Source organism: Pseudonaja textilis, chromosome 1 (genome assembly GCF_049901715.1).
Source record: "Pseudonaja textilis isolate UNSWEBS1 chromosome 1, rPseTex1.2, whole genome shotgun sequence".
Taxonomy (NCBI): domain Eukaryota; kingdom Metazoa; phylum Chordata; class Lepidosauria; order Squamata; family Elapidae; genus Pseudonaja; species Pseudonaja textilis.
In genome coordinates this window covers 36,699,290-36,727,280 of record NC_141990.1, presented here as the reverse complement: position 1 = coordinate 36,727,280, position 27,991 = coordinate 36,699,290, and the positions used below count along the sequence as shown (strand labels likewise).

The 27,991-nt window shown below is 39.5% G+C and overlaps 2 protein-coding genes across 7 annotated transcripts in view; one reads left to right on the top strand and one right to left on the bottom strand.

Moving 5' to 3' along the window:
* MSH6 (mutS homolog 6) lies at positions 1-24,634 on the top strand. 2 transcript variants are annotated; one of them, XM_026695998.2, is made up of 10 exons: positions 1-517; positions 6,018-6,220; positions 10,465-10,640; positions 11,270-13,817; positions 15,371-15,633; positions 16,732-16,849; positions 18,884-18,973; positions 21,197-21,351; positions 23,910-24,109; positions 24,475-24,634. In XM_026695998.2, exons 1-10 carry the CDS (start codon positions 345-347, stop codon positions 24,548-24,550), a joined length of 4,002 nt encoding a protein of 1,333 aa, XP_026551783.1. In that variant the 5' UTR covers positions 1-344; the 3' UTR covers positions 24,551-24,634. The 2 variants fall into 2 exon arrangements, 1 of the variants encoding a protein (XP_026551783.1); XR_015743155.1 differs by lacking the exon at positions 16,732-16,849 and having other exon boundaries at positions 17-517.
* Positions 24,604-27,991, bottom strand: part of FBXO11 (F-box protein 11) — an 88,421-nt gene continuing 85,033 nt past the window's right edge. For 4 of the 5 annotated variants that reach the window (XM_026696000.2, XM_087931023.1, XM_087931031.1 and 1 more), the window contains exons 21-23: positions 26,181-26,289; positions 25,988-26,086; positions 24,604-25,902 (exon numbers count right to left, since the gene is read on the bottom strand). In XM_026696000.2, coding sequence (XP_026551785.1) covers positions 25,773-25,902; positions 25,988-26,086; positions 26,181-26,289 — 338 coding nt within the window. In that variant the 3' untranslated portion in view covers positions 24,604-25,772. Of the gene's footprint in view, positions 25,903-25,973; positions 26,087-26,180; positions 26,290-27,991 lie in introns of all 5 variants that reach the window. The other variant, XM_087931027.1, reaches the window with a different exon arrangement.

Genomic DNA, 27,991 nt, shown 5'->3' with positions numbered 1-27,991 from the left:
CTTCCCGGTTCTCCGTTTCTACAAGAATCCTCTGATTCTAGCACAGCTAGAGGAGGCTCTTTTGGCGAAAAGCCGTCCCTGGCCGCACTTCCCACTCGCTTGGGCCTGGCAGGCGTGGCGCTGGCCTCCAAGTAGGGCCAAAGGCGGGCTCTTTCTTAGCCCGGAACTTGCGATGGGAGGGTCCCCCCGGAGCTGACGGGGCGGGGTCGCAGATTTCGCGCGTTGCTCAGCCAGCGTGACGGAGGAGGAGGTGGAGGCTGCGGCGCGGAACCGCTCGCCTCGTTTTTTTGGCTGCGCTCTGGCTGCGGCTGCTCGTTTTTTCTTTTTGTTTTCCCGCCGCCGCCATGTCCCGCCAGAGCAGCCTCCTCACGTTTTTCTCAAAGCCTGCGGAGAAGAGTCATGACGGCGGCAGCGGAAGCCCCACCAGAGACGCCGAGGGCCGCCCCCCGCAAGAGACACCGCCGGCCAGTGCCCCTAGTAGCAGCCAGGGCAGGACGCCAGCGCTTCCGCCTGATTGGTGAGCCGTGGTCCCAGGGAAAAAGGCAGCCGAGGCCCTCTGGGAGGCGGCGGCTTCGTTCCTCGGGCGATTTCCCCACCTTTAGGCCTTATGCACCTTCCTTCTCGAGGGAGCACACAATGGAGCGGGGTTTGGGGTGGGTGGGGGAGAAGGTCCTCTGATCCGCAGTTGTTCTTGCTACGCCCTTAATAAGTTGACAATTGCAGCACTTTGGAGCCGTTTCTTCGTTGCTTGCGGGCATCGCGGCAATCGCTTGGGCCTAGGTAAAGCGCGCGCTGCTTACCTAAAGGGGAATTAATTTATTCAGTGAGATTTATGTCTAGGTCCAGCAGACCTTCGCATTTTGTTTCGTTCTTCGTTTACTTCCGAGGCAGGAAGCAAGGAATCGGATTCTCGTGCCCCGTTGAATACAGTAGAAAATGCTTCAGATCACACTTTGCAGAGGATAAGCTTGCAATTCGTCCAGGAATAAAGGAGTTGGCCTGGCGTTGTTTGTGGTGCGCACCGGTTGTGTGCATTTCATTGGAATAAAAGATGGGCCCCGGTAATAAAATCAGAGTCAGCGTAGCTTTGGAGAGGAGTGGTATTGTACAGTTTTACTATTTTTTAAAATGGCCATCTTGAGAATTGCTTTTAAAGTAAGTTTAATGGAAAAGTGTGCTCTAAAGTGAACTACTGGAAGCTAATATATAAGAGTGGATAGTGGTAGTAGAGTATATACACATGGAAAAATAAAAGATTTGTAAAATGGAAGTATAGGGGAAAAGTGTGGCTGAAATGTCTGTTCCATTTTTTTTCCTGGGGTATGTTTATCCACTTTTTATTTTGTCTGCCCTACTCTCCTTCAGTCATAAATACACATAACAATTAACTATTATAGAGTTAATAAAAACATTTGCAGAAAATTCTGGCTCCAGTCTTCAAATTTTGCTTCCAGCTCCTTTAGAACTTTACTGATTTTGCAAAGTGTTGACTAATCCAGGTTCAATTGCAGCATTCTTTGCAGTTTATCACTAATGGTTTTCATCAACTTTCCCTTTGCTTGCTTTAAATCACTGTCAATATTTACAGTGTTTTCAGTGCATCACTAAATTCCTTTTCTACAGTTTCAAGGCCAGTGATTGCTCTTGATAATCCACTGTAGTTAAATCCTGTGTGTCTTAAGTTTCTAGCCAAGGTTTCAGAGAAAGGAGTCTTGCACAATCTTGATGGAGGAAAATTCACAACAGTCAAATTCTTTAAGTATCTGCTGCAAGGAAGCATAATTCGTGAAATAATACATGGCTGCATCTAGCCAAGTCCCCCAGTGTGTCATGATAGGTTGGGGAGAGCAAAGGTAGGAATATTTATTTTTTAACTCTTGTACTTTAAGTGGAATTTTAATGAACATTTTTTTCCAGTTGAAATTATCTAGATCAGGATAGTTGCTTCAAATCTCTTTGTCCACTCTGTGTAAACCATGTGTAAGGAATGTAATCTGGATATTCATTCATTCTGAATTGCAAGCTTTTCCTCTGCAAGTGTGATTTGAAGCATTTTCTACTGTATTCAGTGGGGCACAAAAATTTGATTTATTTCTGCCACATAAATGAATATAGAATGGGCAATGAAATAAAATGTTGTATTATGCTGGGCCTAGACATAAATCTCACTGAAATAATTGTCTTTTAGGTAAGCAGTATGCTTTACCTACCCATTCCAGCATAGGACCAAGTTTTTATACAGGTAGTCCTTAACTTACAGTTCATTTAGTGACCATCCAAAGTTACAACAGCACTGAAAAAAGTGATAGGACCATTTTTCACGCTTGTGACCATTCCAGCATCCCCATGGTCACGTGATCAAAATTCAAACATTTGGCAACTGACTCATATTTATGATGGTTCCAGTGTCCTGGGGTCATGCAAACAGTTGTTGTGACCACCTTATAAGCAAAGTCAATGGGGAAGCAGGATTCACTTAACTGTGTTACTAACTCAACAACTGCAGTGATTCACTTAACATCTGTGGCAAGAAAGTTGTAAAGTGGGACAAAATTCACTTAAATGTTTCACTTAGCAACATAAATTTTGGGCTCAATTCCACAATGCACTCAAGCAAGGAAGTGATAGGTCCAGATAGCTACAAGTTTCCTTTCCAGCAATCTCCCTGCTGCTCAAGTGATTTGGTGATAATCTTTGTCTGACTATTGGGGGAAAAGGCAGCACACTGACAGTCTAAAAGAAAACGGTTTATTGGAAAAATGCTGTTAGGTTCAACACAGCGCATGGGAAGAACCCAGATAAGAAGGCAATATGTTTTATAGCTTATATCTTCTAGTAAAATTTCCTATTTTAGGTTCAGCAGCAGAATAAACAAAAAGGGGAAAGCCATCTGTTTTAATACTATTATTAGCATAGGAATGTATGCTCAAGCAGTTTATTTTTCTTGCTGTTTAGAGGTACAGGTTTTTTTCCATAGGCTCTTAATTTTCTGCACATGAAGTCTTATGCTTCCTATGATATAAACGAAAACTTTAAAATCTAATTGCGATATAAGATTGAAATAAACTATCCAGTCAATAGCAAGATAAAGACATTTTAAAAAATAGGCACATTAAAATTTATGCATACTTCAGTATGAAGGCTATTGTTAAGTTTGAATAAGAAAATTAGGAAATACCATAGCTCTTCTAACTAAATATGCACGCAAGGTATTGGAGGAAGTAGGCATACATGATATTTTTCTGACTAAAATCGGAATTCCAATTTTTTTCTTTTCCGAACAGCAGCGCTGTTAGTTTGGACTACCGGTAGCAGGTTTCTGGCTGCCTGCTCTTCTTTGCTCGCGCTGCTCTTTGCAAAAACAAAAAAAAACAAAATCCCGGAGCCCTCCGTGGTTTTTGCATTTGCAAGGTGCAAAGCGACGGCGGTGGATCGCGCGTGCTGGAAAGGGCTTGACTATTCCGGTAAGAGAGAGAGAGATCGTAAGAACGGCTCTTGCTTTTTTCGCCAGCCCCGGGCACTGGGGGGCTTGTAAGGGAGAGAGTGACTCCTGCTTCCCGCTGTCATCATCATCATCTTTTGGGTGGGTGGGAGAAGGAAGTTGTGTTTCTCAAGGCATGCAAAAAAAGAAAGAAAAAAAGAAAAATAAAATGCATGGCCGAATTGTTTGGAGGGAGTCAAGCTGGAGAGGTAGCCGATTCTCACGGTGGCAAATCATCCCTGCGGCGGGCTGGCTTGGCAAGCGGACGAGCCGAACAGTGACTTGGCTACCTACCTTGCGAGGCAGGGGAAGGCGGGAGAAGGGAAGAAGACAGGGGTGGCATGGGGCGGGGGGGAGAGGTTTCCCGGGGTTGCGGAGGTGTGGAAAGAGCCAGACGGCTGCAGCTCCGTCCGGAGAGCAAAAGCAATGTTCATTTACTGGAAAATTCCCCTGTGGGAAGTTGCGCGGAGGGGGGAAAAAAAGAGAGCTTGGAGCGGCGACTGGAACCGGAGCTCCCTTGATTAACAATTCTGAATTTTTTTCCCTTTCTTTTTTTACTCCCTTCCTGCCGTTGATAATTAGGATTTGGTGCCTCCAGGGTCCTGTCGGTGGTGTGGGGGGGATGATTAGATTTGGGGAGGAGGGCGAGGTCAGAAGGAAAAGGCTCCAGGATCGGGCTTGTAAGGCAGAGGGAAGGCGGTTTCTCTTTAGGAAGTTGGATTTCACTGCTCTTTGTGTAGCTGTGTGGGATACCTGTAGCGAAGATTTGGTCAACAAGACTTAACATTGATATTACTTCCTCTTCTGTGACTTTAAAGGTCAAATAATTGTTGCAGCCCCCAACCCACCATCATAAAAGATAAGGCATATTGCACTGCCTGAGCTTCCCACTTTAACATTTGTGGCACCTAAGTTTGTGGCACCTTAAAAAACCAGGCAAATCTTATGGCACCTTTCATAGAAGAATGCTTCATTAAAATGATGGTTGCAACTACTCCACATTTCTGCAACATGGTCCCCGCCTGCTGATTTGGATTTAAAAGCAAAGAGGGCCAATCTGGAACTGAAGAGGAAGACAACTAGCCAAAAGACAGGCCAGACTCAAAGTCTGCTCAACTAGCTAGAAAGAAGCATAGAGAAGCAATGCTGATCAAAGGAAAGGGAACAAAGAGAAAGTCCAATTAGAGGTGAAGCGTTGTGGCTGTTTTTCTGTCTGTTAAGCAGGGTTTGTTTGTTGTTTTTGTTTGTTTATTTTTTAAATGTGAAATCCTTTGCCCGAGAGCATTCTCATGGTGCTTTTTATTATTATTTTTGTCAAACAATAAAACTATCATGCAGACTCAACTTGAAAAATCACTTTTGATTACTTTACTCTGCTAAAGCTTCAAGGGGGCGTTGCCAGTTTAATTCCCACCGGGGTGCTTTGCGGACCGCGGCAGGTACTTAGGCAACCCCTGCACCCCTGGCTACTTTTCAGATTTTTTTTCAGAGGGGAATATGCCTGGTAGGGTTAAGATCCTGAAGGTCCTTGGTTCCTTCTTGTGACACTTTTTCTAAACAGCACTGCAGTGCATGTCAAGCAACGGGAGGCCCTATCCTCTTTAGGGACTTATTTTGCACTTTGTTGACCTTATTTCCATAGTTGGTTGTTTATTTTAGTATTCTGTCTCCTTTGGTATTTTGTGTTATACCTAGTCAGATGGTATCCCCCCCCCCTTTTTAAATAGTTTCTAAAATGAAATCTTGATGGTCTTTGTAGTTTTCAGAAGGATCTTTCAAAATAGGAGTTATTTTTTGATGACCTCAACTTGCACATAACAAATAAAACAGGAGTTGGCTTCATTGAGAAGTGTCTGAAGTTTCATCTGGTTGCATACTGAACTGCATACTGATGATACTTTTCCAAACTTAAATATAAGCTGTCTTCAAATATATTACATCATTTGATCTCTATATTGCTCATCTAATTATTTAGAGGTAGTGTTTTTAATATGCTAATAATAAACTTTGTTCACCTCTGGATCCTTTGCCCACAGCTTTTGTGTGGTTACATTTTCGGCTTCTGCTGGCAAGCTTCAGTTTATCTAGAACTAATTCATTGTCGAGTTACTTATGATGTAACTCTGACTGGAATGCTGAGGACGTAACAGAATTGTTTCATTTGGGAGTCATAATCTTGGAAAATTTCAGGCTACATGGAAGATCATTGCATTTTAGTTTCTAAACTAGAAACTATAGTTCTAGTCTAATGATTTTAAGAAAACATTTATCAAAACTAGGACCTGTAAATTCCAATACTTAAACCTTAACAAAAATAAACATTTAATGTTTTTATAGATCTACATAGATACAGTTCTGAAAGATGGAATGTGCAAAGGCACATTACTCTGCAAATTTTTAAAGGAGCCATGTAATTTCCCAGAATATGTAGCTTTGGCAGAAAGCAGTTGGGTGGATTCTAGAAAAGAATATTCAAATGCTTCAAAGAGTTGCAAGCCAGTGTTAAAATTACACTTATTTTTCTCCTTTTTTGCAGTGACTTCAATGAGTTTTCACCTGGTGATTTAGTTTGGGCCAAACTTGAAGGCTACCCGTGGTGGCCATGCCTTGTTTATGCACACCCAACGGAAGGATCACTTTTAAGGGGGAGAGGAAGAGCATCACGTATCCATGTACAGTTCTTTGAGGATGATCCTTCAAGGGGCTGGGTTAGCATTAGATACATAAGACCATATAAAGGTAAGAGATGCAGTAACAGAATATTATAGCTGAAGTTAGATATATTTATACTTAATCCTGTTATTGCTTCATCTTTATAGCTAACAGACAAAAAACACATTTGTTCTTTAATTGGGAAAAAGGTATGATAGATTGCCTAGGAAGTATGGCAAACTGAAGATGGCTCTGGAGTGGAGCCAACAACTGTGGTGGAAAGAGGAGCCACTGAATAGAGCCGCTGCCTGAACACTCTGGATCAGTGGGCTGGGGACCACTGGTGGTCCGCAAGAAAATTTTGGTGGTCCACAGAGAAATGCCCCCCAAGCACTCTCCCCCAAAGCAATTAATCCAGGCTATGCGGGAACACAAGGCTGCGCTGCCCACATGGCCCGCCCACCTGCTGGCCCCCAACCTTCAGCCAGGCGCAAACCTTACCTTGAGTAGAGCCACTTGAGCTTGAACTGGAAGGTAAGACCAATGGCGGGGGAGGGAAATCCACCCTGGGGTGGTTTGCTGATGTTGATGGGAAAGTCGGTCCCATATTCCAGAGCTGCAGAAGTCATAGGACTGGCCCTTTGGTCATCCTGGAGCAGCTCCTCTAGTCCATGGCAGGCCAGTGCACCTGGGTGGAGGAGCAGCTGCTCCGGGATAACCAAAGGGCCAGTCCTGTGACTACTGCAGTTCTGGAATATGGGACCGACTTTCCCACCAACATCAGCAAGCCACTGTCAGTCAAAATTCATATTAGTGGTCCATGGTATTTAAAATTATGAGTTTGGTGGTCCCTGAGGTCCAAAAGGTTGGCGACCCCTGCTTCATGTAGATGTTTCCAGTAGCGCTGGTAGAATCAGCTTTGACCAAGCTGCATAAGGAGCCTTCAAAGGGACACTAAGTTTCTTAATTACTTTCTCTAGAAATAGATTGTACATTGCTTTTTGAATATTGAGAAGACAATTTTTATTACATTTACTTCAGAGGTGGTATTCAGCAGGTTCTGACCAGGTCTGGAGAACTGGTAGTGAAAATTTTGAGTAGTTTGGAGAACCGGGAAATATCACCTCTGACTGGCCCTGCCCCCATCTATTCCCTGCCTCCCGAGTCTCAGCTGATTGGCTGAGTCTTCTTTTGTTACCCTGCACAGGAGAACGGAGCTGGGAAGCAGGTTAGTGGGATGGGGAGGGGAGGGGATTTTGCAGTAACCTTCCCCTAGGAGTGAGGAGGGAATGGAGATTTTACAGTATCCTTCCCCTGCCATGCTCAGCAAGTTATGCCCACAGAACTGGTAGTAAAAAAAATTGAATTCCACCACTGATTCAGTTGTTTTCTTTCAATCCTTGTTGAAAGAAGTTTCTTGTAATTTTAGGAACTTTTTAAAATTTGCAAATAAGCAGCAATAGGATTATTAGAATATTGATTTTAGAAAGTTTTAAAATAGATTTAACCTCTACCTCTCTTAATCTCTTAAAATAGATTTAAGAGATTAAAAGAGGTAGAGGTTATTAAGTGTGTGTGTATGTATATATATGTGTGTGTGTGTGTGTGTGTGTATTAAACATTTTTTCTATCCCCTCTTCTCTGCACATTCTTTTTTGTATTTTTCTTAGTTTTAGTTTTTATCCTTGTATTTTTAAACTTAAAATAGAAAAAAATTTTAAAGGAAAAAGATATGACAGCAAATACTGAATTGATTTTGCTTTTCCATTAAAGTAGAAAAACAACTGTTATTTGAACAAGATTTCATTCAACTGTCATCTGGTTTTCCTACATAAATTTTTGTACAACTGTTTACAACTAGTACAGAAAGATAGCCTGGTTAAAACAATTTTCCTAAATGTAGTATATATAACATGGCACTTGAAGGGGAGGCAAGTAAAGTGGGCTTAAAAATTGGTGAAGACAAGACCAAGCTGATGTAAGCTAGCAATAATGTTCAAGACAACACCCCAATATTAGGAGGACAGGCCTTAAAATTTGTGGAACAATTTCAACTAGTTTAGAAGCATCCTAGATACAGATGGGGGAACAGAAGCAGATGTGAAATGCCAAATAGGCAAAGCAACTGCTGTCTTCCAAAAAATGCCCTCACTATGGATCACATCTACCATAAACACGGCAACTAATGCCAGACTGCCCTATATACCAGTGAGACCTGGAAATCTACCACAAGAATTATTCATAAGTTCAATGTCTTCTAAAAACATTGCCTCCGAAAATTTCTTTGTATTTTATATCGGAAAGAGGAAATTCTAAAAAGAAGCAATTTCTGAAGACTCTGAGATAGTGACAGAATGAAGAACGTGCTTTGCTGGACACATGCTCCACGTGAGTGAGCAATGTCTAGCAAAGATTGCAATCAATTAGATACTACCAGATGGTTGGAAAAGAGAAGGCCAAAGAAAACCTGGTACCAAACGTTTCAGGAAGATCTGAAAAGAATCTTAAATGAAAAGGATGCAGAGACTGTAGCTACTGATTGAGAACTGTGGAGTATCCTTGTAACCCTATATGGTTAGTACAGGATGTGAATAATAATGAATAAATGTTAGGGGAGGGGAAAAACAGGACGCATGGACGGTTTGGGAGGCCAGAACGGACCCATATTAGCTCTATAAGAAGAACAGATATTTCCACCCACTTTTGGGGGGGGGGGGAAGTGCATCTTATAGTCCGAAAAATACATTCCCATGTGATTGTTTGAAACAAAATGTTGGCTTGTGTAGGAACATGCAGAGAACCTTTTTATGGAGGTAGAGAAATACCTAATTTGAATGGATTTTATAGTTAGGCGTGAAAGAAGGGTCTTCCAAAAATTATTTCATGCCATTTCTAGGAATAAAGTGAGAAAATCATGACCATAGCTACCTGTTCCCTCTGAAAAAATGAAAAAGAATAGAGAATGTTCCTACTATATTAACAGAACTTGAGATCTAGGTGAAGTGTCAGGCAGGATCAGTTCTGCCGTGTTTCCCCCAAAATAAGATCTAGCCTGATTTTACATGTGTGCCTAATATAAGCCCTACTCCAAAAACAAGCCTTAGTTAATACTCCCATTTCGTCCCACCGTATGTTTGTATGAGATAGGGGGAGGTACATGCATAAAAATGAAGTAGGGGTGGGTGAGTGGAGCTGTTCCACACATCCCGCACTCACTCACCTTAGGATTGCTGCAGCCAGGTATCCCGTGTCCCGACACCTGTCGTGCCACTGCCTGACTTTGTGGCCAGATGCCACGTGGTACATGCTGTTGCCGCTGCTGGTGGCTGGATGCTATGGAGCATTGCGCCGGTGCTGCTGCTTGTGGCAGGAGGCCACATGGCTCATTGCGCTGGTGCCACAGTGAGCATACGCAATAGTGTAATGCGCCACACATCCTGTGAGCAGTATCACTAGAGCAATGAGCCGTGCAGCATCCTGCTGCGAGTGATGGCACCAGCACGATGCGCCACATGGCATCTGGCAGCAAGTGGCTGCAGAAGAAGTCAGGCAGTGGTGCGACAGGGTCAAGAGTGGGAGGCCTAGCTGCAGCGGTCCTAAGGTAAGCGGGTAAGACATATCCTGAAAATAAGACTTGGTGCCTCTTTTGGAGCCAAAAAAATGTATAAGAACAGGTCTTATTTTCAGGGAAACATATTAGATAGCCTTCAAAAGAGAAGACTTGTCCAGACTTAAGTAGGCTAGAAAAATGCAATCCAGACAAATTAGGTTTGCTTTGTTTTGCTTTTGTTTTGCTTTCTCCTACACTTATCTTCAAGCAGAGAAAATGATGGTGTATCTTAAAATGTGTTCAAAATGGCTCATACTCTTAATAAACAATGTGCTCTTCACTGTCAGCTGGTAGAAGAGACATGATTGATTCAGAGCCATTTTTCTTTTACTGCTGTTATCTACTCTTCCCTTTCAGCTTTTAGATTCTATTTACTTTATGCTTGCGACTTCTGGAGTGTAAAGAACACTGTGTTTGGGTAGTTCAGTTATTGTATAAATTTGATAAAATCCTTTGAATTTGTAAAGCTACACTTGTGTTCTATAGTAGTTTTAATGTGTGTTATATAGAAAGCAGGAGCCTTGCCAGAGAGATAAATGATTGAATTGGGGATTCAAACCAGAGTTTCTCCTGTTTATGTTGTTTCAGTAATTTCAAAAAGATTGCAAATAGCTTGGATTCAGTGTTATTAAGTGTAGATATTGAAAGTTAAAACATAGGATGGACTTAGAAAAAAAAGAGATCTGAATAACCACTCTTTTTGGTTCCCATTATTGTAAAGGTTCTTCAGGCAGAGACACCCAAAGGGGAGGTATGTTTCACAGTTCAAGACCTGAAATTAAAAGAGCAATGGAACTGGCAGATGCTGCTATGAGAAAGGGTAAAAGTGAACGACTAGGTCTAGCTGTGTGTGACAAACCTTCAGAAAGTGAAGAAGAAGAGGAAGAAGAAATGGAGGTAATTTTGTTTAACTTCAGAATTTAAAATCAGAAATACTAGGATAAATGTTTTTCTTTATTTCTCAGGATACATTTTTAAATTCTGAATACATCTTTGTCTTTTTTTAAAAAAAAAAAGTTTCACAAAGTAATTTATCTATGGAACTCATGAGTTCCTTTCCAAACAAAATATAAAACATAATACCTAATCAAATCAGTTAAAAGAACCAAATTGAATTCCCTGTGAAAATATCAATACATCCTATACACTTGCTTGGGCTCCAATTAGGCATCTATATCAAAACAAGTCTATTGAGGGAAGTAAGGTAGATAAATTCTTCTATCTTTTGAGCTTTATATTTACTCTTATTTAAGTTGAAGTTGGATATGATTGATTGCTTAATGTAGAAAAATGTGGGCTGTTATCTTAGATAAAAGCTGCATAGTTTTCCTTTATTGTACTGTACATTTTTCTTAGCAGTATGTCTAAGCTAAAGAACATTGATCCGCTCATCTCTTTACAAATAGGAGATTGGGAAAAGGATCAAATTTTTGAAAGTTGCAAAGTTGAAGTGTTAAACTGCTAATTATCAGCTTGTCTTTAAAATACCTATTTTTTATATTTATCGGCTTTTTTCCCTTAAACAGGTGAGTGATGAAGGTGACGATTTCGACACAGCAAAGGAACTAAAAAGTAGAAATAAAAGGATAGCTAGACGAAAGCATTCTGATGGAAAAGCCAAAAAGAGAAAGATTTTTATGGATTCAGACACAGAGGGTTCCGATATGGAATTTCAGCCAGATGAAGTTAGCAGTGATGAAAATAGTGTTGAAATGTGTGACAATGAAACTTCTGAATCTGAAACTGTGCCTGAAAAGAAGCGTTCCGTTAAAGCACTTACTAAACATTCTCCTAAACAAATGCAGGAAAAGACATGTAAATCCCCCCAAGAGGTTAATCTTAAAAACAACCTATCTGAAACACCCAGTAGGGAACTCTGTCCTGAATTCATGTATAAATTAGCATCTTATGCAGCTCCTGAAAGTTTTGATGTTCGATCAAGCATTAATGGAGGAGCAGCCGGAGGGGGAGAAGGAGATGGTAATCCAACTGTATGGGAGCATGAAAAAATAGATTGGCTTCAGGATGGAAGAAGGAAGGATGCTAATAGAAGACGACAAAATGATCCAGATTATGACCCAAGTACTTTATTTGTGCCAGAGGATTATCTTAAAAACTGCACTCCAGGAATGAGGAAATGGTGGGAGTTGAAGAGTCAAAATTTTGATGCTGTGATTTTTTATAAAGTTGGAAAATTTTATGAGTTATATCATATGGATGCTGTTGTTGGTGTAAATAAACTTGGATTGGTATTTATGAAAGGCACCTGGGCTCACTCAGGTTTTCCAGAAATGGCATTTGATAGATTCGCCAATGTCCTAGTCCAAAAAGGTTATAAAATTGTACGAGTCGAGCAGATGGAGACCCCTGAGCAGATGGAAGCACGATGTAAATCTTTGGCTCACCCAACAAGATTTGACAGAGTTGTGCGTCGAGAAATATGCAGGATAATTTCCAAAGGCACACAGACCTATAATATTCTTGATGGTGACTATTCAGAGACCCAGAACAAATACCTTCTTTGCATAAAAGAAAAAACAGATGATTCTGCTGGCCTGCATCGTACTTATGGAGTTTGCTTTGTTGATACAACAGTTGGAAAGTTTTATATTGGCCAGTTTCCAGATGACCGTCATTGTTCTAGGTTTAGAACACTTCTGGCTCATCATATTCCTGTCCAGATACTTTTTGAGAAAGGAAACCCCTCTGCAGAAACACAAAAGATACTTAAAGGCTTAATCTCTTTTACTATTCAAGAAAGCTTGACTCCTGGTTCTCAGTTCTGGAATGCATCTAAAACTTTAAAAACTCTCATTGAAGAAGGTTATTTTCAGAACAAAGAGAATACGGATAGTGGAATCACTTTGCCCCCTGTGATCAAATCCATGACTGCAGAAAGTGATTCACTGGGATTTACTCCTGCAGAAAACAGTGAACTTGCTCTCTCTGCTCTAGGCAGTTGTGTATTCTATCTTAAAAAATGTATTATTGACAAGGAACTTTTATCAATGGCAAATTTTGAAGAATACATTCCTGTAGATGTTGATATGGTTAACAGAACCAGATCAAGTAGCATTTCTGAGAAAAAAAACCAGCGAATGGTACTAGATGGGGTAACACTGGCAAACCTGGAAATACTGCAGAATGCAACCAGGAGTTCAATAGAGGGCACGTTATTGGAAAAAATTGACACTTGTTGTACACCTTTTGGAAGAAGACTCCTGAAGCAATGGCTCTGTGCGCCATTATATAATCCTTGTGCCATTAACGATCGCCTGGATGCAGTTGAGGATCTCCTGGCTGAGGCTGCTAAAATGTCTGATATCCGTGACCGTCTCAAAAAGCTCCCAGATCTTGAAAGGCTATTGAGCAAAATTCATAGTATTGGATCTTCTCTTAAGAACCAGAATCATCCAGACAATAACGCTATTTTATATGAGGAGGCTAGGTACAGCAAGAAAAAAATTATAGATTTCTTGTCTGTACTGGAAGGATTTAACATAATAATTGAAATTCTCTCAATCTTGAAAGATACTGTTGATGGCTTTAAATCTAAGATACTAAAACAAATAGCAACAGTGAAATCAAAAAATCCAGTAGGCTGCTTCCCAGACTTGAAAGCAGAACTTGAAAGATGGGATTCTGCCTTTGATCATAATGTTGCACGGAGAACAGGTGTGGTTAATCCAAGAACTGGTTTTGATTCTGATTACGATAAAGCATTAGCAGATATCAGTGAAATTGAGGAAAGTCTTCGCCAGTATTTGGAAAAACAACGCAAAAGACTTGGTGTCAGAGCTGTGATGTATTGGGGAGCAGGCAAAAACCGTTACCAAATGGAGATTGCAGAAACTGCTGTGCCTCAGGATTTACCTGATGAATATATCATGAAGTCCAGTAGAAAGGGCTATAAACGTTACTGGACAAAAGACATAGAGAAGATGTTAAATGATATTATCAATGCTGAAGAACGGAGAGATGCAGCACAAAAAGATTGTATGAAAAGATTATTCTATGACTTCGATAAAACCAGAAAAGATTGGCAAACTGCAGTGGAATGCATTGCTGTTCTAGGTATGTTATCTTCTATGTAGAAGTAGAATCACGTTGGCAGATCTATGTAACTTTGATTGGGACTATTTAAAAGTACTCACAGGTTTATTTATTAAGATTTTTTTTTTTCAATTATGATCAGGGGTTGGATGCTACTGGTTCGGCCCGGTTCTATAGAACCAGTAGCTCTGAAGAGCAGCAGACACAGAATCAGTTCAGTGTGACAATCTTTTGGTCGTCTGTTTGGCCTACCCGCCTGCCCAGGCTCTTGGCTGTCCTTTATTCCCGCTTTTTCAACCTCAGCTGCTTTGTGTGGCACAGCTGAGGTTGAAAAAGCGGGAAAGAAGAGGATTTTTAAATGCTGCGCACCTGCGCGCATTTGTCAGCTGTCCAGGTGGCAGAGCTGATGTTTTTTGCAACTGTTTTACATGCACGCACAGCAAAACTCACTCTGACCGAACCGGTAGTAATACCGGTTGACTCCCATCCCTGATTTATTTATATATTTTATTTATTTATTTAATTTATATTGCTGCCTATTCGCCCATGGCGACTCGAGGCGGCTTACACAATGTAAAACCATATTTTAAAAAATAAAAATAAAAGCAATAAAAACTAACAAAAAGAATCAAATAAATTAGTAAAGTACAATAGAACAAAATTTTGGAAAACCAAACCAAACCAAAACAAAAAATCAAAAATCAGCTCCCACCCCCCGCCTCGACAGCAGCAGATCACAGTAGCCATTTGATGGGCTCCATCCCTCTCTGGGTTCCCCAAGCCTGCTGGTCTTCAGTGCCTTTTGGAAGAGTATTAGTGAGAGGGCCATTCTAATCTCTTGGGAAATGATGTTCCAGAGAGACGGAGCCACCACGGAGAAGGCCCTTCTGGGTCCCACAAGGTATATCTCACTAGGGGTTGGGACCCACAACATTCCCTCCCGCTTCATTCTAATGGGTCAGGTGGATGTGACTGGCAAGAGATGTTTCCTTAGCTAACCGGACCCAAGCCATGAAGGGCTTTAAAGGTGACAACCAGCACTTTGAATTGCACCCGGAAGCAAATTCGCAACCAATGCAGCTCTTGCAGGAGAGGTGACACATGTACACACCAGGGTCTGCATAAAACCATGTGGACCGCTGCATTTTGCACCAACTGGAGCTTCCGGGTGCTCTTCAAGGGCAGCCCCATGTGGAGCGAGTTGCAATAATCAAGATGGGAAGTGACCCAGAGCATGACTGACTCTGAGTAGGGGCCGCTGATCCAGGAAAGGGTGTAACTGGTGCACAACCTGCAGTTGCGCAAAGATTTTGATATGTTTGTTTTATTGTAATACCTCAAGCCTCAAAATAACAGGTATATGTTCTGAATAGCTTTGACTCTACTTCAGCTGTAGAGTCTCAGATATAAAAGTTTTAAGTTATATGACAGAAATTTAGAGAGACCATTTACTTGTCATGAGAGATCTCTACTGCAATCAAAATGATAATTCCAAATGTATAGCTAAATAGGAAATTATCGCAAGAAATACTTGAAGGAGGAAAGTTAACTCTTATTTTTGTTTTATTTTCTAGATGTTTTGTTATGCCTTGCATGCTATAGTCAGGGATGTGATGGACCATTGTGCCGCCCAGAAATCTTGTTGTCAGAGAACACCTCACCTTTTCTGGAGCTCAAAAGTTCGCGTCATCCATGCATTACAAAAACATACTTTGGAGATGATTTCATCCCTAATGATATTATAATAGGCTTGGAGGATGAAAAAACAAACAGCAGAGCTACTTGCGTCCTTGTGACTGGTCCAAACATGGGAGGAAAATCTACGCTCATGAGACAGGTGATTAGAAGGCTGGCTTTAACACTCTTCATTTTTTAATTTTATATGTATTTGCACTGACTTTATAGTTCTTTGTGGTATTTCCAGTATGCCACAGTATGCTCAGCTACTAATAGGTGCAAACAGAATTGTGTTGAAGATCACAAGTTAGAACCAAATAGTCTCTCCCCCCCCCCACCCGCCCCAAACATCTTTTTATGTAAGTATTAATTACATGCTATCATACAAGGATATTTCAGATGAAAACTACTGCTCCAATATAGGACAGTTTTCAAAGGAGGATTAGACTCAGTGTTATTGACACTTTTTACTGGTCCAGATTCTGTGACTGGAGTAATCAATTTTGCTTTATTGAATTTAATTTGCTTAACTTTTCATAGAAATCCGTGAATTTATATAAACTGTTTCCTTATCATTCAGATGATACTGTTGCCTGACAGGAAAGAAGGACACCGTTGAACTTGCCTTGTATATGTTCCATTTTCTTTTTAAAGATGCCTAAACAATATAATTTGTTAAATTGTTTGCTAGAATGTTGATAATATATGCTTTTAGAGCATGTGGGATAAATTGTAAATAGCCTTGTGAGACTCCAAGTGTGCTATATACATTAGGAACAGTTCTGTATTAAATGGCTAAATCCAAACCTTAATTAGATCAATGGGACTGGGAACTCCATTGCTAAGCAACACACTCATAAAGCATGACAACACAACATGTAACCATACCAGCTTCTGGTGGCAATTCTGACTGTCCTGCTTGCTGTCTTTAGGCAAAAGGCAACTAGACTTTCTGGGTTTTTTTTTTTTTTTTGAAGAAAGAAAACCAGAAAGTCCAGTTGCCTCTTGGGAAAAATAAGCACCTTTGGGACAACCATGATCTGGATGACTGAGAATCCCAAGGCAGAACTATAATTCATGGCTTCCCAGTTTCTAGCCTAGTACCTTTACCACTACACCAGATTGGCTCTCTGATCTCAGTAGAATAACTTGAACATTAGTGGCAGTATAGATGGAGGAGCAGATGAAGAGAAATTTCTCTGGTTGCAGAACAAGTTAATAAAAAGAGTTATTTGCTTTTGCCTTTGTTGCTTTGCAGGCTGGTCTCTTGGTAATAATGGCTCAGTTGGGATGCTATGTACCTGCTGAATCTTGCAGGCTTACTCCTGTTGATAGAGTGTTCACTAGACTAGGAGCTTCAGATAGAATTATGTCAGGTGGGTTTCACACGTTTTTGTAAAAATGCTAAAAAAGACTAATTGCCTTTTCAACACAATATGTAATGATCAAATTGAAGGATTTCTTTCTAAACTACCTCCCAAGTTCAGTCTGAGGTAAAAAAAATCTCATGCCAAACCTAGAAAGTACAAATCAATTCCAATTTCTCTATTAATGACTAGAAAATAACAGTTTAAATACACAGCATGTTTTCAATTGTCTGGCAGTTGAAAGTATATTGTTTTAAGATACCATTATTTTCTGGTTGAACATTCAGAGCATTCCTAGTAAATTCATAAAATATCAGCATTATAGTGAAGAGAAGCATGAAAAACCTGCAAAGTTGAATGTTGCCTTAAACCAAGGGTTGAATTAAATAAGAAAACTAGAAACTCTTACAGATAGTCCTCGACTTACCAATTATAATAGAGCCTGCTCATATAATAGAGCCTACATTTGCAACCTGAGGAATTCTTTAATGGTTTACCCTGATTTACCCAATGCATTCACTAATCGAATGCTCAGGTCATTAAGTGCGCATAAGTATCTCAGTGTTGGGAAGACCATGGGGGGCCTAGTGCCCCATTGGCTCACCATAGGCACTGGGCCTGTGGAGATTGACTTACCTTTTGAAGATCTTGATGATCAAGCGAGCTGTGTTCTCCTGCCTCTCTGCCGTGATTTCTTTGCTAGTGTCCCTGCAGGCTCTAGGTTTTTTGTTTTTTTGTTTGCAAAAAGCCTTTGGCGCGAAAAGCAGAGGCCAGGAGCGATGTGCATGCCCCACCTAGCCTCCGTTCTTGGGAGCAACAGCTTTTTGCAAAGACAGTCGGAGCCTGCAAAAATGCAATCTCCTGCCCCTACAGACTCTGGCAAGACTTTGCTTAAGGCTTTTGCCACCAAAAACAGAAGGTGCTTGGCCTGTGTTCTTGGTGGCAAAAGCTTTTTGCAAAGACAACTGGAGCCTGCAGGGATGCAATTTCTTGCTCAGCAGCCTTTGTCAAGGAAATGGCAAACGGACAGAAGACCTCAAGTGCCAAAGCCTCCCGTCCGTTTGCAAAGCCTTTTGGCACGGATCTCATTCAGGCCTCCATTTGCAGAGAATGGAGATACGAAGTAGCGAAAGATCATATGAGCTCAGTAGCGAATTCTCTGTGAATGTCCAGGAGGCCTGAATTATGGAAGCAGGCAAAAAACATTGGCATAGAGGCTGGAGTGGAGACAACTGACTAGATCAGGGGTGTCAAACTCAAGGCCTGGGGGCCGAATACAGCCTGTGCGGTGCTTAGATGTGGCCTGCGGGGTTGTCCTGGAAACAGTGAAGAACTGGCCCGCAGTGTCTCTGCCGTGAAAACGGAGCTCACAAAGGTCATGGTTGGCCCTCCAGAGCTCTGTTTTCGCTGGCAGATTATTGCAGGTTGCTGTTGCAGCTGAAAACGGAGCTCAGACCATCACAGGCGTCCCTGACCCGAGTGATGGTGAGTTGGCCACGCCCACCCTGTCCCCCAAGGTCAAACACAACCTTGAAATCGAGTTTGACACCCCTGCGCTAGATCTTTGCAAGGTAAGTGAGTCTCCACAGGCCCAGTGTGTATGGAGATCCCGTGCGGGGCGCAAGGGAGGCAGGCGAATATTTCAGTGCCTTAGTGGTTGTTCATAAGATTAAATGACTGCCATGGTGCTGCAACATTCATAACCATGGGACTGTGTCATAAGTACTTGGGGGCTGACCTAACTTTGAATGATCGCTAAATGAACCTCGAGGATTACCTGTATGGTATTCTCCATATTTGTTGGAGCGTAACTTCTTATCTTGTGCTATTCATAGATCTTTCCATATGGGGCTGGTCTAGCCAACCATGGAAATAAATCAAGCTGAAATAGTGTTTTGTGACTTGTTACTGCACTAAACAGAAGTTGTAGTTGTGTATTACACAGTATGTGCAACCAATAATTGGGAAATTTTTAGATTTGTTGCATGTGATATTCCTGCCTCCGGCTACATTTTGTTAATATCTTAATATGTTTTCCATTAGGAGAGAGTACATTCTTTGTTGAGCTTAGTGAGACTTCGAGTATACTGCAACATGCAACACAGCATTCCCTTGTTCTTATGGACGAGCTAGGTATGTATGTTGATTGGTTAAGAGTGTCATAATTGGATTTAAAGACTTCCAGAAATTTGCTGCTTCAAAATCAAATTTGTGTTGCCCATATATTTGCCAACTTCAGAGTGGCTTGGAAAGGCAAAGTAACGTATAATATGATTTGCATTTTCTTTAAATGAAAGTCTCTTTGCTACTACCTGGGCAATAGTCATGCAAACATCTAAGAATAATTGCAGGATATACCAAAGACCCAGAATCCAGTTTAAATTAAACAATAAATGCTTGCAATGCTTAATGGTGGGTTTTTCTTGCCCAGCCATATCTAAACATCAGACCAGCTTTTCCAAGGATATATAATATATAGTTGTGGGTAAATAAAATGTTACGAATATAAATTAATTCATCAAAATTGAGATGATTTGGAAGGACAGCGAATGAGAAAATTAAGAGACAATTAAAGCCATATACAGAGTTGCTGAATCATCAACACCTTTAAGTGCATGTAAGGTCAAGCATACAAAGCCAAAGGCAAGATCATTAGAACGATGTGACTGTCCAGTTTGTGCTTAAACATTTTAATGAAGACCTTGCCTGCTTATTTTGCCTTTTCCTTGGAGAAACCAAACATTTTGGAACACAGTATATATCATTTTTATTTAAGATAACTGACGTGATTAACAGGCTGGAAGTAAGTTCTATACAAACTAAAGCATAGTTAATGCTTCTGAAATTATCTGATCTGAATACTGACAGTCAGAGCTTTAATTGGCAAGTAGGACCTCTATCATTGGCTAGGCTCTCATGAACAGTTTTATTTAATAGTTCAAAAATATTTGGACCAGACATCCAGAAAAACAATACATTTTCTTATCCTAAACCTCCAATTTGTATACTTCCAACTTCTGTTTACAAGGTGGGACTTGCAAATAGGGCAAAATGATAAAAATATCAAGGTAAAAAGTAGTTTAGGCCCATTCTTGATTCCATATGTAGAAACAAACCTTTTCTTATAGAACCTTTCATTTGTATCTTTTCATGTCTGACTTTTATTATAGTTGTTTTAGAACAAGATTTTATAAATAATTTTAATTTAGGAAATACTTGAATAAATCTAGAATTAAAATTTAAGACTATTTGTTCACAACGTGAAGTCACCCTGCCAGTTCTTTAGCCAGTTTTGGCTTCATACGCATCAGGTTCTTAAGAACCTAGAATGACACAATGCATTGGCATAGCATATCTGCAGATCCAAACTGTTCCTTCTGCAAAGATGGATGGAAATTTCATCAATGTGTAGATTTTCCAAGTGCCATCCAAGATTTTTTGATCTGGCACACAGTATGCTTCTAACCATGACCACCACAGCCAGTTTATTATTTATTGTGGTTAATTTCACAGTCAGCCAGATTTTTAGATTGGATCGACATTTTTATCTACATGTGGATTAGGTAGATCTTGTTGCTAATATTAAATATATTGTTGAAGGATAGTCCTTGGTGGCTTAACAAGCATTCGTTTCGAAGTTAATGGCAGCACTGGAAAAAGTGACTTACGGCTGTTTTTCAAAGGACCATTTCAGCATGCCCATGTGATCAAAATTCATATGCTTGGCAGATGGCATGTATTTATTATGGTTGCAGGATCCTAGGGTTATGTGATCACTTTTTGCAACCTTCTGACAAAGTTAATGAGGAAGTCAGTTTCACCTAGTCATCTTACTAACTCAACAACTGCAATGATACACTGAACAACTGTGGCAAGAAAGGTGGTAAGATCTTCATGATTGATATCATCCAACTATAAAATAGCCAGGAACTTACAGGCTTTAGGTAGGTGCAGTGGGTGTATGGGTTGGCTTCATGGAAATTGACAGAGGAGGGTTCTTAAATCGAAACTGAGATACAGGGAGACCTTGACTTACGCTAACCCTAACAGGGTTAGTCAAAGTTTAGCTACTTACCATCTGTCCTCAAAGTTACAATTGCTGTACCATTTTTTTTTGTCATTTTCTGACCAAAAAAGCCCACCCATTGGATAAGCCAGATTCAAACTTAACCATCATGATTCACTTACTGATTGTAGCGACTCACTTAATGACCATCGGTTATAAAATAAAGTTGTCATGTGATGACTTATGACTGCAATGACTTATGGCCCAAATTCTAGGCTCAGCTGTGGTTGTTAAGACCTGTAGTTATCTGTTGCAATAGGTTTGCTACAGTTTATCTCTCAATTTTTCAGGGAGAGGAACAGCGACTTTTGATGGAACTGCTATTGCTAGTGCGGTTGTCAAAGAACTTTCAGAGAATATTAAGTGTTGTACAATGTTTTCAACACATTACCATTCTTTAGTAGAAGATTATTCCCACAGTCTCTCTGTACGATTGGGACACATGGTATGTAATATTCTTTGCTTGTAATGGAAGCTTCTTATATTATTAGACATATTAAATGTTTAAGTTCTTTGTTAAAAGTGATTATGCTAAATGAAAACCATCCTTGTTTCCAAAAATAGATTAACAAGAACTAAAATTAGCAAAAAAATATGTAAAATTGTTTTCCCTTCATTTCCTAAATTTGGTAAATTTCTGATCTTTATCCTTAATTTGCATCGAAATACAGTGCAAATTCAATGTTTAAACATTTATGAATCCATTTTAATTTTTTAATATTTGCAGAAATAGAATCTAAAATATGAACTGTTCTCCACATAAGTCCTAAAACTAAATAGAGAACCCAGTTAAATGAGTTAATACTTTTATACTTATTCATTTATTGAGGGAAGTGATCCAAAGCAACATGTTTCTGTATGGCAAAAGTATGTAGACCTGTAGGAATATCAGTTCATTTGAAGGAGCAATTAAGAGCCAGGTGTTTTGATCAGTTTGATATGAGTATGAGAGGTGCTGCATTAAAGAACAGAATTCTGGGTATTCACTATCGGAGTCACATCTTCACAACACAGGTAGGTGTGTCATGGTTCATACAAAGGACATTTCAGAGTACCTCCAAAAAAATCAGCTGTTGATGGTCATCAGGCTGGAAAAAGTCACAAAAATATTTCTAAAGAGTTTGGACTTCATCAGTCCACTCTTAGGCAGATCATGTATAAATAAAGGCAGTTCAACATCGCTATCCATGATGTTGGGCAACTAACAAAGATCACATGAGCAAGGCATACATCATTCTAGGACTCCTCAAAGAAGCCCAGGTAACATCTACGGAACTAAAAGCTTCTCTTGCTTCAGCAAATGTTAGTATTCATGAGATTATGATCACAAGAACACTGAACAATGCTGCGCATGGCAAGGTTGCAAAGAGAAAGCCACTACTCCAAAAAGAGCATTGTTGTCCATTTACTGTTTGTGAAAGATTCCATGGGGAAAGCACTATTGGAAAAACGGTCTGTGAATAAGAGACCAAAATAGAAATAGCACTTAACTTATATACTGCTTCAGTGCTTTATAGCCCTAAGTGGTTTTAGAGTTAGCATATTGTCCCCAACAATCTCTGTCCTCCTTTGACTGACCTCAGAAGGATGGAAGGCTGAGTCAACTTTGAGTCAGTGAGAATCAAACTGCTGAACTGCTGTCAGCCAGCAATTAGCAGAAGTAACCTGCAGTGCTGTATTCTAACCACTATGCCACCTGTGACTTGAATAAAAAGTGTTTTTTATGCATTCCAGCAGGAGAACCTTATCCCATCTATGGGACATAGTGGGAATATCATGGCCTGGGTCTGATTTGCTGCCAGAATGCCTTGCCGTCATTGATTGAATTGTAATGTTTGAATTGTACCATCAAATTCTGCAGGAAAATATCAAAGTTCCTGTCATGAACTGAACTCAGAATCTGTGTCATGCAATAAGACCTAAACCATAAGATGTACAAAGATTAGTTAAAACAGATGAATGCATTTTGGAATGGCTTAACACCCTGACTTTATTCCTATAGAAATGCTGTGAATGGACTTGAAACACAAGATGCCCACTAACCTCCCTGAATTGAAGCTGTTCTGTGAGGATTGGGCTAAAATTCCTCTAAGCTGATGTGCAAGACTGATCAGAATTGTTTCATTAGTCACTGCTGCCCAAAGCAGGAACACCAGTTACTGAAAGCAAAGGTTCACACACATTTTTGCACATACAAATATATAAATATCTATGGAGATTCTCAATTATCCAGGTCATGGTTGTCCCAAAGGTGCTTTTTCAAAAGGTAACTGGACTTTGTTTCTTTAGTTCTGAAGAAGCATCTTGGATAAGAAATAAAACCAAGGAAAAACTAAGTCGAAATTGCCTTTTGAACAAACACCTTTGGGACAAAATAGTGTAGCTTTGGATCATTTTCCTCAATAAATAAATAAACAATGCTTTTGACATTTGTTTAATCAATCAAACAAGATCCAATCTAGTTGTAGGGATTGTGTACGGAACATGTTTTAGACATATTTATGCAGAAATATTGAAAATTCAAAATTATTCACAAACTTTTAAGCACTACTGTGAAATGTACTTATTTAAAAGGGTGCAAAATACATTCTGTTCACTACAGTGATGTTATATTCCTATTTTGAAATGATCCCATACAAAGCCTGAAACACTTCTAAGGACAAAGTGACTTTTCAAAGTTTACTGGTTTCTCTTTCATTCTTGAAATATGTATGGTTTGTCATTATGGGCTGTACAAATGATTTATATTTATCAAGAGAAATGAAATGCCTAAGAGTCATTTGAGAATTAAATGTTTCTATATAGGGTAGTGTTTTCAAACCAGCAATTGCTGGATGTGTGGATTTCAATTCCTAGAACTCCTAAGCCATTGTGATTTCTTGAATTCTGCATGTTTGGAATTTATTTTTTAAAAAATATTGGGTTACCTATCTTAAGCAACTATGTTACTATAGTAGTGTATTTTTTTTTTACCCTAAATTGCTAATGTCTTGGTCTTTCCAGGCTTGTATGGTAGAAAATGAATGTGAAGATCCTAGTCAAGAAACAATCACATTCCTTTATAAATTTGTTAAGGGGGCTTGCCCTAAAAGTTATGGATTTAATGCTGCACGGCTTGCTGACATTCCAGAAGAAGTGATTCAGAAAGGCCACAAAAAGGCAAAAGAATTTGAAAAGGCTGTTCTTTCAATGAAAGTATTTAGGTAAGTTGATCACTTATGCAACCCGAGGAAAGGCATAAAACAAATGGGAGAATTATTGACAGAGAATATAGGGGGAGGTAACCCTAGTTTCCAACTTTCACTGAACTACAACCTGCAATATCTCTAACCGTTGGCTAGAATTAGAGAGTTGTAATTCATAACTGGAGGACCAATTTCTCAACTAATTTTAAAAATACTGCTTTGGACCTGAAGTGCAATGTCAAAGCTGTGTTAAGGCTCCAATGAGATCACTGGAAAAATGCATAATCTGGATCGGTAAATCCAAATTTACACATTTACTGCATATTAAAATGGGTTGAGGATTGAGTAGTTGTGCTGGAATAATTGTATGTTTGCTTTTGCAGGAATCTTTGTTGGATAGCTGAAGGAGCATTAGCAGCCAGAGACTATCTTGACAAACTAACTCTGCTTCATGTTTGAGACCCTGTATAGTTTTTCCAGCAGTTTTTGAAGGCAGTATGTAGACAACACAATGATCTAATAAACTTTATTTTTTAAAAATGACCATTTTCCATTGTCTTTCCTAGGAAATTAAACCCTTTTAATTCTTAGCTACCCTCTACATAATGATTATTGAATACTCCACAATATATTAAGTCTAGATGTTATGGTACATGCATACACTTTCAGGCTGTTGATTACCCACTGTCACCAATACACATAAATGGAAAAAAAGCTATGAAACTGTATAGGGCGTCTATATACTTTTTCTCATCTTCATTAGAGCAGGAAATTACAATTGTCAGCAGTTCATAAGAGTAATGTCTAGACTGTTCAATAAAACTGTGAACAGAGTAAAATACAGGATTGTTTTAGGGAGATTCTTACAGTGTACTTTAAAACACAGTAAAACCTCCTCTTGCAAACTATCACATGTGCACTTTGCTTTATAGTGCATTATCTCCCAAAAAGTCTCATTAAAACATTGTTTTGTGAGGTGATGTAAATCATGAGGATTGGAAAAAAGGGAAGGGGAGATTCTAACTGCAAAGGATACCAGAAAAATTGCTGGATATAATTTAAGATTAGTGTTCTCTTTCATAGAAAGAACATACATACTGGGACATGAGTACAGTTACAGCAAGTGTAGGTGTGCTAACAAAACAGGACACATTCAAGTACAATAAAGATTTGCTTGAAATTAAAAACTACATGAGATTAAAGCATTAAAATCATCTCAATCTGAATAAATGTTAAAAAACCAAAATAAATGCGGAAGTGCTAGCTCACATTTTTACCATATTACAAAAAGCAATTGGTACCCATGTCCATAAAGGCAGCAACAAAGACTGCTGCTCGTCTATAGAGTAGGACTACTGCAAATGGGACTGCGTTTCAATGCTACTTGTAGAAACACCAGTCTTTTGGAAGTTGCCATCTGTACAAATACGCGGCTTACTTTCTTCACACCTGTCCCTTAGTCTTCACACAGTAATGCTGAAACGCCCAGTTCTGTTATCCTGAGTCAACATATTGCCACTTTCTTTTTGGTAGGTTGAGCTCCATAGTGTCACCATTTATTATCCATTTTAAAGTCTCTGCAGAAATGGGCAAGTATAACTTCCTCCAAAAAAAAAAACCCAAAAAACCAAAATAACAGTTACAATAGAATGGCAGGACTTTTTCCCCCCTCAAAAGTAACTCAGTTGTGCTGCAGTGTATTAGATTCTATAGGAGGAGCAGAGTCATATAGTGTATCTGTATCATGTGTCGGTTCTCCAGCTAGTGTACAGGGATTGGACAGTGTTCCAGCACCACAGTCGCAAAAAAACCTGAAAGAGAGAAATCTTTTAAATATTTATTGAAAAAGTTCAACTTATATTTAATAGTTTTTCAGTCAAAGGTTATGCAACATACCTATCATGTCTAATAAATTCAACATCATGTCCTTGATGGCACTTCTTAATACAATTTACACATATAGCATTGCGGTCTGTGGTATTACATGTATGACATCTACAACAAAAAAATAAAGGAAAGAAAGAATTAGGCTTTCCATGCAAAATCCAAATCTACAGGACAGAAGAACATATCATGTTTAGTTGCTTACCTGTAGAAATCATGCATCGGATAGCTGGTGTAACTTGATATTTTATATAGACACTGGCCTCTACTAACAGCTTTTTCAATGGCATCTTGATTGTTCATTATTTTATTATCTATATTAAATGGCAAATTTCACAGTATTAGTTTACCATATTGATGTTTGATTACACAAATAATCTGAATTGGAAACCTTCAACTTCTTAAAACATTCCTTCAAATTTTAATTATAATTTCAAAGGAATTTAGTAATACAAGTCTTCATGCATGCCTTATTTCTTAAATGCAGCAAAGCTATCTAGGAGCACCTCGTTCCTTGTCAACAGTTGTCCCATCTGTCTTTGGCTTGTAGAGTCTATTTTTCTGAGGTCCTGAGAATAATACTGAATATTATGTGGTCCCAATGTTTGGGAATGGTCAACAGTCAAAAACTGTCTGAAGCTGACTTCCAGTTTGAAGGGCTTCGGCGACAGACAGAAATCTGCAATCGTGCGCAGTTTCTGTCTGGGCTTGCCACTGGAGTGCCCCGAGCCGGCTGGTTTCGGGGCTAAGCCACCCCGTAGAGGTGGTGAAGAGGGGGGAGACCGCCAGCAGGGTTGAAGAGAGCTGCATCTCTCCTCCTCAGTGGCCAGTACTCCCTTTCCCGAAGGCGGTTGCAGCGGTGGTCAGAAATGGCCACCACAAAGAAGAACTTGACTGGAAAAGAATGTGCAGGAGGAAGATAAGAAGTGAAAGCTTTGGCTGACCGGGTTAAATTATAAAAGCAACAACCAAGGTACCCTGGAATTTAAACTTACAAAAAATAACATTGCTCCCAAAGAAGAGTCAGAAGCAGCGAAGGAAAGTGAAAAGGGAAAGGTTTGGCTTTTTTTTTCTTCTCTTTCTTTCCCTATACTGACAACTAAGAGACTTAAATAAGAAATCGGAAAAATCCGCTTTGACATCAATAGGCAATTAAGCTGAAAATAAAACAAAATGCCAAAGGGATAATAAAGATTTCTGGACATTAAAATTTTTCTTTTTCATAAGCAGGAAGGGAGAGAAAAAGAATAAGGGCAGGATCTGGAAGAGGGAGGAGACTGCCTGGAATTAAAAAGAATCTAAAGTAAAACTCCAACAAGACTTCTAAAAAATACATTTTAACTGAAACTTTGCAACTAAATAGTAACCCCAGGAAGAGAAAGTGAAAAAAAGAGCAAAAAAGAAACAACTTGCGTGTATTTGGATTATTTGGTGGTCTTTGGATTTTTGATTATTATATTTGAATGACTAAAATCAACTGGGTGGTTGTTTAAAAATGTATATAATGCTACCACTTCTGGATGAATTGAAAATGGAACTTAAAAAGTACAAAGAAGATGCAGAAGAAGGGAAGGGTTCTTTTGGCTTCGTTTTTCAATTCTTAGAAATGGAGATTTGGAACTATGAGAAACAACAAGAAAAGACTGCAAAACTAGAAGACTGGGACAAAGAAGAAACCATCTTTAATGAACAAGCAATTTTATGTGGAAGAAAAAGGAAAGGGGGGAAAGAGCATTTAAGACTTAAAAAAACAACCAAAGAAAAGAAAAATAATTCGAAAAATAAGTATAATACTGGAAAGCAACAGAAAAGGGGAATACAGAAGAGAGAAATAGAGGTAGAGAGACAAGGGGGTAAAAAGGGGAGAGAGAAGAAGAGAGGGAAGAAGGAAAGGAAAAGAAGTTACAAAGGACTGGAGCAAGATATAGAGAAACAGGACCTATTTGGAGATAATGGGTGAAAATCTAACTGAGAAAGAGATTCTGTAAAGGTACATAAGATTGTATTGTTATATTA